Source organism: Cynoglossus semilaevis, chromosome 9, assembly GCF_000523025.1.
Source record: "Cynoglossus semilaevis isolate Cse_v1.0 chromosome 9, Cse_v1.0, whole genome shotgun sequence".
Lineage (NCBI taxonomy): Eukaryota > Metazoa > Chordata > Actinopteri > Pleuronectiformes > Cynoglossidae > Cynoglossus > Cynoglossus semilaevis.
In genome coordinates, this window is record NC_024315.1 from 18,588,393 (window position 1) to 18,603,424 (window position 15,032).

Genomic DNA, 15,032 nt, shown 5'->3' on the forward strand with positions numbered 1-15,032 from the left:
AGGAGAGAGAAGTTCCTCCTACAGGATGTGGAAAAAAGTTAGCTGTGCATATGGAGGAGGGGGGTGGAGGAGACTGCCCTCTGCTGGACAAAGTATCAAAAAGCAGCTCCACAGCAATGATTTTAACAAACACGAATTATTTGGAATAATTCTGGCTTACTTTGTGTTTAACTTTGTATTCAAAATAAATAATAATACATGTATTCATTAAAAATATCCCATTACAATTTCGTAAAAGCAAACTCTGGTCTGATGCAGAATTCTAGCAGGTTTAATGTTTCTTAATTTTAGCATTGTTTTTGTGTTTTGTTGTCAAGGAAATTTCAGAAAAAATATATAGTAATACAAAAAAATACAACACACTGACACCTTACTGTATGTGTAAATTTTATATACCATATCTGGATATATGATTTTTATTTTTTGTTAAATGGTACAAGGATTAACACACAAAAAAAATGTAAAAGCGTGTAAACTTAAAAAAAAAAAAAAAAATCAGTGCACAAAATACTTTATATCGTGTTCTCTCCCACCCCCGCACATACCCGGCACATGTACTCATTCACACAAACGCACATACACATACATGAACATCAGCTCATCACTGCCAAAACAAAGGTCAAGGATGACGACAACTCCAGGCACACGTCCTGACCGATCGGCTCTGTGGCTCCAGTGAGTGATCAGTGCAGGTTTGGTCCAATGAGTGTGTCAGAGGTGGCCGCAGTGAGAGACTATCGAAAAGAGAGGAGGAGAAAGGGAGAGACTGTAAGTATTTAGTGAGAGAGTGAGAGACACAGAGAGAGAGAGAGAGCGATGTCAATACTCTCTGTAAAAAGAATTTTCTCCCTGCATTTAAACCATCCATGAAGCAGTTCCATCAATCACCACTGGACACAGGGTAATAATGAGCTGCAATTGTCGGTGCTTCCTCAACACATCACAGTCCTTACAGGGCTGAATCAGTGAAATCATTACACTATTTAGCACAGGTGTCAAACTCAGGGGCGTGGGCCAAATCTGGACCGTGGTGTAATTAATATTTTGTCCGCAAGATCATATCAAATGTGTATTAGAGCTGGCCCGCCAGAATATAAATGCTATATTGCTATATTTTTCTTTAAAATATATGTAAAACATATTATACGTTTGCTTGCTACAGCGACAGTATCAATATAGTATCAATGTCACTGTAAACTCACGATCCGAAAAATCCCACAAAGGCGTTACGTCAGATAATAAACCGCTTTCTGATCACATCAAAACGGCCTGTGTCTCATTCTACCGCCCCGCTACATTATGAAGGAGTTAACAGTTACGGGTATGGGAGGGGGAGTGAAGAGGCGTGGTAAGAGTGCGTGTGTGTGTACGAGGAAGTAAGGAGAGTGTGAGATGAGGAAAGGGCGTTTTTGGAGAAGCTGGGTTGAGAGCAATAACGGGGTTTAGAACGAGTTACTGCGAACGTGTTTCAATAAAAGTTCTTCAGAGCACCGAGGCATCTGACTGGTCTATCGCTGGGGCGTTAAACAATTTTAACAATATCTTATAGATACTACAAAATATGCTAACATCGGGCCGATAATATACCGATATTATTGGACATCCCTAGTTGTAATGTGTTCCTGTGCCATGTGAATTTTATTATCTGGTAAAAAAAAAAACTTGCTCATTAATGTTGATGAAAAAAAAAAAAAAAAAATAAAAAAAAATAAACAAAAAAAAAAAAACAAAAAAAATAACAAAATCACCTCAGAGTCAAAAAAGTTTAACAACTGTCATGTCCTTTTATGAATATTGTTCAGATTTATATTTAACAAGTAGTTCTTTTTCCTTGCTTTTCCTGCAGGTCAAATTTTAGCTTTAGACTAAATATTACGTATTAGCTTAAGCTACACTGTCAGTTATAAACCTGGTCAATTCGATATGTTTAGATTTTTTTTTATATATAACATAGTAGATGTAGACATAGTAGAGTAGGCTGAATGTTTTTTTTCCTCCCAGAGTTTCCTGAGGCCGACTGTGCCTGTTGATCTGGAGTCTATTATCACTGTTGATATAGCATGTCAGAACAGAGGGAGTTTTGTTTCTGTTTGTGTTCCCAGCTCTGATGTGTTCTCCCTCTTCATCTCCTCGGGGTTGTGGAGGAGCCTCAGCTGTTTGTGCTTAACTGCAGATGTTTCATATACAAGCACAAACAGCTCAGGCTGGTGGAATTTGGAAAGAAATGCACGACGTTTGAGGGGTGCAAAAAAAAACAAAAAAACATTCAGTGCACACACACACACACATTGGAAAGTGTGGCGTCATGTACGCAAAACATGAATGTTATCAGCAGCTCAAAGGCTCCACAGAGACAGCGGTTCTCAATTCTTTTCGGTCATGCCTCCCCCAGGGCGAGGAAAAGTTTCAGGCGCGCCCACCCACGAATTGAAAATACTTTTGAGAATGTTTTTTTTTTTTTCAAGCATTACAGCAGCGGCACACTTCTGTGTCGCTCCGCGTTCTATATTCCACCGGAAGCCTCTCACGCCCAACCCCTCCTCGTCACTCCCGGCACATCAGCACGTCCCCCCATGGGGACGTAGTGAAATGCCCCACCTTTTGAGAAGTAGCCCAGGACAAACTGGTAGTGACAACATGGCTGCCAGATGTTTCACATGAACAACCCAGGCCTGATAGTGAATGCGGGGGAGCCATAGAGCCGTAAGTGTGAGTCTTTAGCATCAAACCCGAGGAATGCGAGGGAGGAGGAGTGTTCTATGAAGCTGCCTCCACCCTGGAGTATTTATCACCTCGATAAAATAAAAGACTACACTGACACATCCACCATTCAAAAGTCACGTCACAAGACACCTTTCAATTAACTCGTAGTTAATGCAGGGGTGTCAAACTGAATCACTCAACGGGCTCAAAATGAAAACACAGTCTATATACTCCATTTAGCTTTTTAATCTGGCCCGCCATATTTTTTAAATTATATAATTTATCTATATTATCATTATACTTCTGCCTTTTCCCTGCAATACCCACATTTCCCCAATAGATGGCATAGAAAAGCATTTTAGCCTTTATGCATGACTCTTACTTTTTTTTTTTTTACTCTTGGTTCACATGAATGCTCCATCTCTCTGCTCCTGACCCGGCCCCCCCTGTTCAATTTTAGGACCAATTGTGGCCCGCGAGCCCACGCCTGCTCTATAAGTCTTTTATACCTAAATCAACGACATGCACGTTAAGCCCTTATCGGCCCAGGTTTGGCCTGCGCACTTTTGAGTTTGACATACGCGAGTGACTGTGTATGTATATTTTAAACTGACTGTCATTGGCACCGTGTATGTTATTGGCTTCTGTACGTCAATGTTAATGGTTAGCTGAGTATTTGTATGTGTGTTAATAGTGTATATTGGGACCAAGTATCTATTTCACCTTTTATTTTTGTGGAGCTTCTTCGACTCTGAAAATGACGATGATGATTTTCTTAAGTAATAATGTAGAAACTGCAACATACATGGCCGGCTTTTTCCACACACACTGATTGACGTTCAAAGATCAGGACCTGGTTTACGAGCACCAAAGGTCACATGCTACATGATACATGGCTGCTCAGTCCATTAAGCACACAGCAAATCAATGGCTGCAAGCCCCAGATTTTGTTCTGCTCTTCATATCCCTGCACCAGTGGAGGCAAGAGCATGCAAAAACAAGGCAAAGGAAGTCAGCAAAAGTATTGAATTTCAACAGTGACCATCACGCTAGACTACAGCCGCTCTTTGAAACCATGCACAATAAATGCAATTCATTTGCACACTTAATTAACATAATTGCACTTTTTTTAAATTTGAATGATTAAACCCTGATTTGACGGCTCTTAATCATGTTTGTTGGTGGTCTTGTGTTTCACGTGTTTTATGAACCAATTGAAAAAAGTTCAATTTCCAGAAACAACAAATCTCTGAATCTGTAAGACAGATCCTCAGAGAGTGTCAGGAAACTTTGTTGATTTTTTTTGCGTTATGTCCCACATTTTCTTGAAAGTCTGCATTGAGGGCCGACAAAGGCAACTCCGCAAAATCAAATCCAATCAAATATCGCCAGTAAACACTGTCCTGAAGTACCAGTGGTCTTGACCGCGGAGACAACGGTCAGGGGACACAGTTCAAAAGTCAGGTAGGTCAGTTTTTCTGCTGCCTCATCATTAGACCTAGCGTTGAAAACAGGAGCGGGTGGACGTGATTGCTTTTCAGAATAAAATACCACCGGATTGGAAAACAATCCAAATAAATGTTTTTTTGGTTTTATTTTGCTACCGAACGATACACAGCCTGGTGCTCGTCCCTGGTCTAGTAGTTGGGGACCTGTGGTCTAGAAAAAAGAAGAACCTCATGTTAAAAACTTACGGAGTACATTTGGAAGTTTTGTCTGTTTCTGTAGAGGAGGAAGCAGACGATGGCAGAGATGACCGACTGCACCAGAGAGAAGAGGAGGAGGGTCGACTTTATTCCATTGCTCAGCTTCTGTTGAAGGAGACACAAAAACACCTTGAGCAGATTCTGACACCAATGAAGACTACTGTGTTACTACTCTTAAAACTGCAATGGTGCAGTGATTTGAATGGTATTATGGCCCAAGCCTTAATTACTTTCTGACACAAGCTTTTATTTATCAGCATTTAAATGGGAGCATGTCTGTAACGAGGTTTCAAATTCAAAAAAAAAAAAAGACAACAGTTTGCGTAAACATCGACTCTAGAACAAACAAAGCTTAATATTATATTGGTATTTATTTCTTATTGGTAAGGGATGTCCCTTTATCTGTAGCCTTTTCCTAGTAGTTCCTTTTTAATGTAAATCTATTTTTCACAGGCCAACAAAAAACAAAACAAAATGTATGTGTAAAAAAAAAAATGGTCGGCCAAATATAATTACACAGCGGGCCACATTTGGCCCCCGGGCCTGAGTTTGACACGTGTGTTAGATAATAATAATAATAATTTGAACTTTGAGTCAAACCCAGGACTACCTGTTGTCAGCTTCCGAGGAAGGCATGCTAACCTCAAGACTATGGAAACCATAGAGTCCTAATAAGATGTCATGTGGGCCGAACCAGTACAATCACATCATAATTACCAATAAATGAGAATAAGATAAGACAATCTTCATATTTCATGAAATAGAATTTTTACAAAGCATCATGAATATGAAGTGTTTGTTGCATTTTTTAAGAATTAATCAAGCATATCGGATCGACCCCGCTAACGGACCGTGTTTGGACTGCGGGCCGTATGTTTGACACCCCCCGTGTTAGACGGTGCTCGACAGTGACACCCACCATGGTGAAGTGTTGGTCCTCACAAGATGACGTGTCATGAGTGTCTCCGTTGTACCTGTGTGTTATGACACAGGGAATCACAGGGTTCCTGGTCACGTCCACAGCGTAGATGGACACGGCCATCAGCGATGTGACAATGGACAGAAGACTCACAGTCAAACAGAGCTGCAGCTGGACAAACACAAGCATAAAATGTTTCAATAAAGTCGGAGCAGAATTTTGTTTAAAAAAAAAAAACCCAAAAACATAGGATTAAAAAATGAACAGAGCAGCCTCAACAGATTATTATTTTCATGACGAGCAAGATGCAAAATGTAAACGTAACAAACGACATAAAGCATAAAACACAGGAAAAATAGAGTTTTGCTTTTAAATAACTAAGAAAGAAAATAGAAAATATTATAATTAAAATGAAAAATGTCATATTTCAAACACTGTGTGACATTACAGAAAATCTTTAGTCATTTTTAAAGAAGTTGTTACTTTCAGGTTGATGTTTTTTTTCTTGGAAAAACGTGAGAAAACAAACACAAAAAAAGAAACAATACAAGAGGAGGGTGAATTTAGGTGAGCAGTAAATCTCTTGTGTTTTTTTTTTTTTTTTATTGGACTCACAATCTTAACGGAGCAGTATTTGTCCAGGATGATGGTGAGCACACCTGCTGTGACAAACTGACAACACAAACACATTCATATGAATAATAATAACATAAGAAATAATAATAACAAATAATGTTTTCCCCCCCCCATGTTTTGGTGGGAGCAGATATTAAGTGGATCTTCACCATCAGGCCGCTCCACCAGGGGACTCCCAGTGTCACCACTTCGGTAAACTCAGTCACATGCAGTGGAATGGAGTAAGACATGACCATGATGCCCATCATCACCTGACTCACCTGTTCAAAAAACACACACAGACGCTGTTTCAAAACATCATTCATGGTCATCTAATTGGCCTCAGTGATGAAGCGCAACGTTACACACACGCAAAAAAAGCTTTTTTAAAAGAAACAACAAACATTATTATTAATTATTTTATTTATTACATATATATTATATGTTATATAATATATATGTAATAAATACAATTTTAAGATAATATAATAAATAATAATTGTATTTATTACGTATATATTATATAATATATAATATATGTAATAAATAAAATTTTAAGATAATATAATAAATAATAATTGGCTTGGGCCTTAATACCATTAATTTAAATATTATATAGTATATAATATATACTATATAATATATAAATATACATTATATATTATATTTATTACATATTATTATATTATATTATATTATTATTTATTATTATAGATAATAATAAATTATTATTTATTATTTCTGCTTTGCCTAAATTATCTCAAGTAAAAGCAAATATACCCATCTAAAAATCTACTTGAGTAAAAGTAAGAAAAAAAAACTTAATTTAAATAAAAAAAATTCTTTTTTTTTTTTTATTAAATTACTTGATGCAAAAAGGACAAATCATACATCCAGTCTTGTTTTTAAACAACAAATCCAGTGACGTGAGTTGAGACTTCTATGATCCATTTGAACTGCAAATTCAAGCCACTTATGCACAGTGACAGCTCTGTCCGCCGGGACAGGCGCATTTTGCATCGCATGATAAAGACTTGTTTGCATTTGAAAGCAAAGATCTGTCTGAGATATGGCCTTTCTGAGTCATCTGCTCCACTCTGCTTAGCAATCCCCTTTTTGTTCAGCACCGGCCATCATCCAACGACAGGCTAGAGCCCGTCTCTTAGTCAACGTTATCTGGCTACAGTGACATCGTGGGAAAACCCGCACACCCATGCAAGTTTCTTTCAGTTAACGCAGATTGTTATTCTCTGCATTTTATTTTTTACTCAGTAAGGAGTTCTTTTTTAAATGTAGCAAAGTAATATACTCAAAGTCAAAATTAAGTAAGTAAAAGTAAAATGACCTATTTCCAAAACTAATTGAAAAATGACAAACGACTTACAACAACTACTCAGTTACAGTACCTTGAGTAACTGTAATTTGTTACTTTTCACCTCTGTTTATCTGATTAGTCATTTTATGAATATATAAATATATAAAGAAATATATAAATATATAAGGAAATCTGTTTCCAAATGATGAACAAGGATCAGGAAGCTGCTAACGGCTAAATCACATGTTTTTTAGTTTTTTAGTTTTTACAGCAGGTGTTCTTCCTGGTCCAGCCCTCTTCATAAATCCAGACTTCAAACTTGAACTGAAATGGCTGAACTATATGAAGATGTTGAATTTATGATATCGCAGAGACACAACAGCACACAGCTGGATCAAAGCCCTCACCCACTGACCTGTAGAAGGAGGAGCATCCAGCCCACTGAGCTACAGCTACTACTGTTCTAGAAAAAATACTGGCTGTAACTCAACTTTGATGAGCCAACGCCACTAACCTGCTGCTTTAACAACAGGTTTTAAATTTTATTGCTGACTTTTAAACCCGTGCCCAGTGTCAGGTTATTTATGAAAACTGTTATTAACACCGTACCCTCGCTTCCTGCTTTGATCCTTAGACGCCTCCTCGCTGTTCAGATCAAGGCTTCGACGTGAGGTTGACAAAGTATTTTCTTTCACCACTGGGATATGAAATCTGGGAGATTTTGACATTCTTGGAAACTCTCAAACTTTGTCATGCTTTTAGAATCTTTTTTTTTAAAAACAAAATCTCAGTCCTGTGCTGAGCTTGCATTTTCTACCATGAAAAGGATCACCACAGCTGTGAAGCATGTATAAAGTTCAGCTTATTTCCTACGCTACGCTTAAAGATTGTTCTCATTTTTGGACGTTCTGCTTGGTTAGTCTGTCGAAATTTGTACCGTGTATTCTGGACTATAAGTCACACTTTTTTTTTTTCATACTCAGGTGCGACTTATACAATAAAATATATCATTTTACATGTTTGTTATTTTCACACTGACAGCCGCTAGAGGGCACTCTAGGCTTGTGTGCCAGTATCTGCTACTCCTGTACCCCTAAAAATGTACATGTTAAGCTCTCCTCACATTACTCAGCTTCAGGGCAGCACAGGTCGCTGTGTTTCTGTTAAAGAGGGCAATCCCTCCCCCCCCCCCCCTTTTTTTCCCCCCCAAACACTCACCCCAAGACATTTCGGCTCTCCTTTCTGGATGGACGCACGCAGAGCTTGCTGTCTGTCTGTCAGCTTGGCAGCATTAACATCCTCTACCACCTGCACCGTCAGATCTCTGGAGACGGCTACCGCCATCACCTGAAGACAAGACAGTGAAACAGACCTCAAAGATCTGTGGTTTGTTTCGTGGTTGTGTTACTGTCAGTGAGGATCTCAGGGTTACACCGTGACAATAGCCGCTGACATGTTCATTAGATGGAGTCTTGAGCTATTTGCACACATATTTTGTCGTCAGACACGGTCGAAAGCAAAACGAGAGTGAGAATTAAAAAGTATTATTATGAGATATTAATTTTTTTTTGCCAGTCTCTTGTTGAGAATTTACAGTATTTGACAATATGCTGCGTATCGTTTCATTCATTCATTCATTTTATCCACGTCACCGCCCACTGCAATGGCACTGTGCCCCCCCCACTCCTCTGAGACATCATGGCTTGCCACCTGCCTGTCAGAGTGTTCAAGACTATAAACGACCTACGTTGGAGGAGCTTCCAATGGTCTTGCAGTAAATATTATAAAGGGATACAGATGTATAACAGATGTTTAAGAGCATTTTGGCACAAACCTGGAGAAGCAGAAAAACACAATTTAAATATAAAAAAAAAAAGGACTAGAATGTTCCAAGTCCAGCCTGGTCCCGCTCGGGCGCGTCACGGTTCAAAATTGCAGCTTAGACGATGGAAATAGTGTTGATAGTAAAGACAACGTTTATTTTTTTTTTCTAACGTCTTCATCGAAGCAAAACGGCGGGAATACGTTGCTTTCATTGCGCACGGACGGAAGATATTGCGCAAAACTTGAACGTCCGTGCCAAGGCACAGTTCCGTGCGCCTTCACTTAAATGACCCCGGAACATCGCGAATTCATTATCAGCGCTAACTTCCACACAGTGTCCCTATAAGTGTGTGTATGTTTTTGAAATTGGGAAAACATTAATAACTCCCATACCTGTTTTTACCGCTCGTCCCCAGGAAAAAGTGGATTGTTGTCCTCGAAATGATTGTGTCGAGCAGTGGAGATTTTTTTATGCACCTCCCTGTCCAATCTGAGAGAGAGACAGAGAGAGAGAGAGAGAGAGAGAGATTGTTCTGGGTCCGGGGGCCCCAGATTTCCCAGAGCTCCTCCTTCACGTCCTGTTTCAGTCAGTTTTTCACCCGAGCGACATCTTCTTGTTGTCGACATTTACTTCACGTGAAAAGTTTGTTTTTTTGGGGGGGTACACCAGAGAGGCGAGTGTGATGCCCACACCCTCCTGCTGTTCTCGACATATCACAGGCCTCCAAGGTAAGCATGCCGAGTCGCTGCTGTTTGACAATCTGTGTTCAAAAGAAAAGAAAAACGGTAAAGACCACTACTATGTAGAGACTATCGCTGTTCATCTGTTAGCAGAAATTCCAAGCATGTTCAGATTTATACTTTACTACCCACTATCTACCGCTGTAAAATCCTGCTAGAACTGAAGTGTTCGTACGTGTTTTTATACAAGGCTCGTCCTTTCAGTGCTTTGCAAAATGATGTAAATTGTTTTTGCAAAAAAAAAAGTTCATTTCACTGAACAAGTGAGTCAAACATTAAAAAAAAATTGTTTTAAATAGGAAGACACGTAAAAATATTTGCATTTGAGGTAAACACTGCCTCCAGTCGAACTACCATCTGGTACATGTTTTACGTATAAGAACGTGAAATTTGACACTGCAAAATATACTTATAAAATATTGTAAGTACTGTACGTTTAGTGTAATAAACTGTATATTTCCAATGTGTGTACTCAATTTTAATTGCAATGCCTTAATTCACAATTGGGCCAGGGAGTTGGGAGGGGACAAGTTGTAAAAAAAACCACAAAAAAAAAAACCCAAACAAAACAGTGTAGTGTTACATAAAAAGAGTAATTTTAGTAAGAGTAATAACATTTTTGGAGACGGTACAAACAAGGTTATTATAATGAGAGTGTGATTTACGTGTTTGTGTAAATAGAGTGCTCAGTGCATCATGGGAGTTCCTCCAACGTGATAGGCCTAGAACAGCATGACTCTAGGATAGCTATGGGTTCGCCTGCCTGATCAAAGACAAAGGTTGTACCTGTGCGTATGGTCAAGAGTGCCATGTCTCTGTTGATACCTGTTTATGTCCCTTCCCTGTTTGTACATTGAAACCAGTGCATCCTCTGTGTTCCCATTTTTTCCCCAATGTCTTCTGCATGTACCAAAATGACTTTCTATTCAACTATAGCTAACAAATATCCACATATTTGTGAGGCTAAATGCCTATTTCCATATATATGTACCTACAGTATATACCTTAAGGCATACGTGTCAAACTCAAGGCCCGGGGGCCAAATGCGGCCCGCCAAGCCATTTCGTGTGGCCCGCGGGAGCTTAAAAAGCATTTAGTAAAGTCCATGCAGCAGAGTTTCTTTACCTAAGAAATTACGTTTTTATAATCAATCAAATAATAATAATAATAATAAATTGCAGAAACATGTATTAGTCTGTTATGGAGTAGTTACATCTATACCAGCGGTCACTAACCTTTTTTGTTCCAAGGATTGGTCAGCCAGTACCACCCATTAGTACAGACCTGGTACTGGTCCACGGACCAGGGGTTGGGGACCCCTAATCTATACAGTCTTCCATTTACAACTGGCCCTTCAAATGGAACTGTATTGCTAATGTGGCCCCCGGTGAAAATGAGTTTGACACCCCCTGCCTTAAGGTGTAAATAGCTGCGTTAGCTATGCATACCACCTATATTTACTTCAGATAATGCTTCGTAACCACCATGAAAGCTAGCATATATTAGCGTTTTAGTTCACAGAATTTAAATCCAGGTTCGTCACGCAGCCGAATAACACATTCTTAGTTTGGACAGTTATTTCTGTCTAGTACATGTTGAACTGAATCCCTATCCAAAGTACACACAGCTGTGCTGACGAACCCGCAGATACAGTGATTAAAAGTAATGGAGTTGACAGATGAGCGTGTATGAGCGAACCGGAGTGAGTAAAAACCAACCCCGTTGATAAATGTTCCGTTCACCTCTGCTGGGCCTTTCAGTTGTTTATTTCATCATCGGCCCTCCCACCCCCATCACCTCCCCTCTCTGCCTCTCCATCTTGCCTCATCGCTCTGTTCCCCCTCTTGTCCTATTCCCCCCACATCTGCTTCTCGTCTAGCAGCATTCCTGTCCACCCTAAAAGGTTTTTGACATATGGTTTTGATAAGCTCTTTCTGTTCCCCTTTTCGTCTCTTTCACTGCCTCATTTTCTGTCACTATTTCCCAATCCTTAGCAGAATCAGACAGTGATGCTATTGTGTAAATCTGGCACGGATGTTGCCTAAATTGGCTGTTTTCCCACTCTGATATCCTGCGATACCCTTGATAATTTCTACATAATATGAGGTGTTGATTTTGTTTCTAACTGCGCTTATGTCTGCTGTGCACCGACACAATGGATGGATGAATGGACGGATGGATGGATAGATGGATAGATAGAAATTAAGAAAGGACTTTATTATTCCCTTGGGGAAAGTTATGGGAGAATATACTGTACATGACAATATTGCTCTGTTCATAAACGTGCCTTCTTAGCTCAGTTATGGAAAATAATGTGGTATCCATGACATAAGTCATGAGTTATGTAAGACATGGCAAAGGGCATTGCATTTCTGACCCCCGGATGTCTGTCCTCAGTTTCAACAGAGCCACAATCAGGGTCACCCAAGGAATCTACTGTAGAGAACATTTTTGCAGGCTTAGTGTCTTATGGAGAGCACTACAAACTGTTTTACACTAGCCATAGCCTTTTTAACTCAAAAATCTAAATTGTTACCAATTCTAATATCTGTCTCCTGTGTCCTCCTTTGGTTTCCAGTCTGAAGGCAAAATGCAGACTGAAGGGTCAGTACCAACAGCTGGACCTAGGTTAAATCATCTTGCTGCCTGGTTCGACGGTGAAGTTGCAGCGGTAAGATCCTGACACGAGCACGACTAGATGAACTAATGTCAAACGTCTAAACCAAATCACCCAGGAGACCCTGACACCAGATCTCTGTTTGTAGGTGGTGACTATTCTGTTGGGGCTGTTTCAGATAGTGCTGGCTGTACCTCTTTTTTATGCAGATCCAAGTTTTTCGAAATTCTTTATGTTACCACTGGTCTTAGGAGCTTTGGTAAGTATTTCATAGACATAGCCAAAGACCAACTGTATACCAACTGGTTTCAAACGCAAATCGAAAGAAACTTACTACAAAAGTACCAAAAGGACTGTTTACACAACCATAGATAACAATTCTCATATATTTGTTAGCCTTTAAGTTAACTGAATTTAAATCCAGAACTCTTAATAACAATAACAATCTCAATAAGGCATTCTTAATTTGGACAGTTTGTAAAGGTCACAAAAGAACTTTACAAAGTTAAAATGGAACGGCGAAACAGCCTATCACTGTGTTTGCTTTTCAGACTATAGCAGGAGGGTCATTTACGATGGCTAGTGAAAGGAAACCCAGCAGGTCTTTGGTAAGTCATTCACTTACATCGCGGTATAATACATTTTAGACAATATAATCACAGAAACTGCATGATGACAAAAAAAAAAAGAAAAACAAGTTTGAAGGGTGTGAAGTAGTTTCCCATTAAACTATTTAACTCAGCCCAGTTAACAGAAGACTTATCTGTATCTTAGTTTGATATCAAGTAGGGATGCCCCATCGACCGAACTGTTATTATTGGCCAGGTATTAGTATAATTATGTCATATAAAGAATTAATCTATTTTAATTATCAGTGGATTTTATGCAGAATCCTGGTGCCAGCAACTCATGCAGTGGTTTGTACAGATAAATAAATATTACCAGGCGCTCAATAGTATGTCAATTCTGGGGTGGGCGGTTGGGGTAGGGGCTTCGGTCCCCTAAGGGGTGCGCAGCAGAAAATAATTGAGAACCACTGTTTAAGACCATCACCTTAGTGAGCAGGCGGCACATAACTTCCTCAACCACCGATATCAACCGCTACATCGGTATCGGTTGGTATCGGAATCGGAAATGAAGTGTTTGGACAATATCGGCAAAAAGCTAAGATCGGACATCTAAAACTAAGCATCTCAAAAACTAAGCAAATAATTGTAAAATAGGATGTCCAAGTCTCCCTCCAGTCCAGGAAGACAATCCAGAAAGGATCTTGCACATTAGCGATTAAGAGAAATGCATCTGACAACTGTTCACCAAAGCTTAATAAAGAACTAAACTAGTTAAATCTGAAGGACCAGGAATTCCTTATTCCAGCCACATGGTGCCAGTTGAAAAACATACATACATCACTGTCAGCCATTGACTGGCCTAGAGTCAGTAAGAATGTAACACAAATCTTAAAATCTACCTAGAAAGGGATTGGGACAAGGAGCAACCATTATCTAAAGAACAGGTTTAAGATTTTCCTAAATAAGCGAAACTTGTAGAATTCAATTGTACTAAGCTAAAATGTCCCTCTGCTTTCTGTCAACCTAAAGGCGTGTGGTTAAATATATAGAAATGTGTGTAAATCTGTGACTACTTGTTGTGCTTGTTGATGTTTTACAGATTCAGGGATGCGCCTGCGGTAATTTAGTGGGTCTCCTGGTGGCGCTGATTGCCTTGGGCTTGTACTGCTACAGCTTCAACACTATAAAATTTGAAGATGAGCTATGTTTGCCTGTTCCTTCTGATTACGAGGAAGGGCCTTATAAATGTCCTGGAGAATTCCTTCGGGTAAGTTTTTATTTATTTTGTTTAGTCGATAAATAAGCGTAAGAAATGTTCCCCTTTTTTTGGATTGAAGCATTTTAGAGGATCCCTAAGCTAACTAAAAGATATCTTAGTTATTGTTAGTTAGATAAAGGTTTTAGTTAGATAAAAAACATGGGTTGTGGATATTCAAAATCAATTACATGGAAAGACTATCTTCCTCTTTTTTGTGAAAGCCAACATGTTCTATTGACAATAACTTACATTTTGGTTTTAGACCTTATTTGTAGCTGTCAGGAGTTGGAGACAGTGTTAACTTCTGTACAGTATGGATGTGAATAAGTCACTGTATTAAATCACGTGTATTTATTGTTTGATTCTGTCTTTCAGGCCATCAGCAGGAGTATTATTTTACTGTTACTGCTTGATGCCTGTGGGGCTGTGTTTCTCCTTCTTCTCATGTCTGCATCTGCCATTAGAGCACTCAAAACGGAGTAACTCACTGTCACTCTTACAAAAAGTGATTCTGCCTAGAGCACTCAAAACGGAGTAACTCACTCTTACAAAAAGTGATTCTGCAAAGACAGCTTATAGGTGGCTTATAAAAAAAAACAACACAACTGATGGATCAGCGCTAAGATTGAGGATGAGTTTGGCTAAGGCCACCCTCTAGTGGAGAATTTGTGAAACGGCTTAAATAGTCATAAATATGAAGCTCCACACCGGAAAACGTACACAAACTCTGCAAATCACTATTTCTGTTCGCTTCCATACACAAAC

At 39.2% G+C, this 15,032-nt stretch overlaps 3 protein-coding genes across 6 annotated transcripts in view; 1 reads left to right on the forward strand and 2 right to left on the reverse strand.

The window, feature by feature from the left end:
- Nucleotides 1-124, reverse strand: part of tmem109 (transmembrane protein 109) — a 4,566-nt gene extending 4,442 nt beyond the window's left edge. The window contains exon 1 of the mRNA XM_008317778.3: nucleotides 1-124. This exon is cut by the window's left edge and continues 258 nt beyond it. The gene's annotated coding sequence lies outside the window, so the exon portion shown is untranslated.
- A 237-nt stretch (nucleotides 125-361) lies between these two features.
- Nucleotides 362-9,677, reverse strand: tmem176 (transmembrane protein 176). 2 transcript variants are annotated; one of them, XM_025058768.1, is made up of 7 exons: nucleotides 9,476-9,677; nucleotides 8,477-8,605; nucleotides 6,114-6,224; nucleotides 5,944-6,000; nucleotides 5,329-5,499; nucleotides 4,398-4,514; nucleotides 362-766 (listed from the first exon to the last, which is right to left on the reverse strand). In XM_025058768.1, exons 2-7 carry the CDS (start codon nucleotides 8,600-8,602, stop codon nucleotides 620-622), a joined length of 729 nt encoding a protein of 242 aa, XP_024914536.1. In that variant the 5' UTR covers nucleotides 8,603-8,605; nucleotides 9,476-9,677; the 3' UTR covers nucleotides 362-619. The 2 variants fall into 2 exon arrangements, with proteins under 2 accessions (XP_024914536.1, XP_008315995.1); XM_008317773.3 differs by having other exon boundaries at nucleotides 366-734.
- LOC103384302 (uncharacterized) lies at nucleotides 9,671-14,986 on the forward strand. 3 transcript variants are annotated; one of them, XM_008317776.2, is made up of 7 exons: nucleotides 9,671-9,811; nucleotides 12,402-12,494; nucleotides 12,589-12,699; nucleotides 12,992-13,048; nucleotides 14,109-14,276; nucleotides 14,643-14,783; nucleotides 14,833-14,986. In XM_008317776.2, exons 2-6 carry the CDS (start codon nucleotides 12,414-12,416, stop codon nucleotides 14,748-14,750), a joined length of 525 nt encoding a protein of 174 aa, XP_008315998.1. In that variant the 5' UTR covers nucleotides 9,671-9,811; nucleotides 12,402-12,413; the 3' UTR covers nucleotides 14,751-14,783; nucleotides 14,833-14,986. The 3 variants fall into 3 exon arrangements, with proteins under 3 accessions (XP_008315998.1, XP_016890785.1, XP_024914538.1); XM_017035296.2 differs by having other exon boundaries at nucleotides 14,643-14,728; nucleotides 14,784-14,986; XM_025058770.1 differs by lacking the exon at nucleotides 12,589-12,699.
- The last annotated feature ends 46 nt before the right edge of the window (nucleotides 14,987-15,032 follow it).

Excerpts from the sequence above, each read along its gene's own strand:
- tmem176 (XM_025058768.1), bottom strand. The coding sequence starts at position 8,602 with ATGGCGGTAGCCGTCTCCAGAGATCTGACGGTGCAGGTGGTAGAGGAT. Across the intron at positions 6,001-6,113 it reads CCTGGTGGAGCGGCCTGATG|TTTGTCACAGCAGGTGTGCT; the intron begins GTGAAGATCCAC and ends TTGTGTTGTCAG. Across the intron at positions 4,515-5,328 it reads AGGACCAACACTTCACCATG|AAGCTGAGCAATGGAATAAA; the intron begins GTGGGTGTCACT and ends CTCCTTCAACAG.
- LOC103384302 (XM_008317776.2), top strand. The coding sequence starts at position 12,414 with ATGCAGACTGAAGGGTCAGTACCAACAGCTGGACCTAGGTTAAATCAT. Across the intron at positions 13,049-14,108 it reads GGAAACCCAGCAGGTCTTTG|ATTCAGGGATGCGCCTGCGG; the intron begins GTAAGTCATTCA and ends GATGTTTTACAG. Across the intron at positions 14,277-14,642 it reads GTCCTGGAGAATTCCTTCGG|GCCATCAGCAGGAGTATTAT; the intron begins GTAAGTTTTTAT and ends TCTGTCTTTCAG.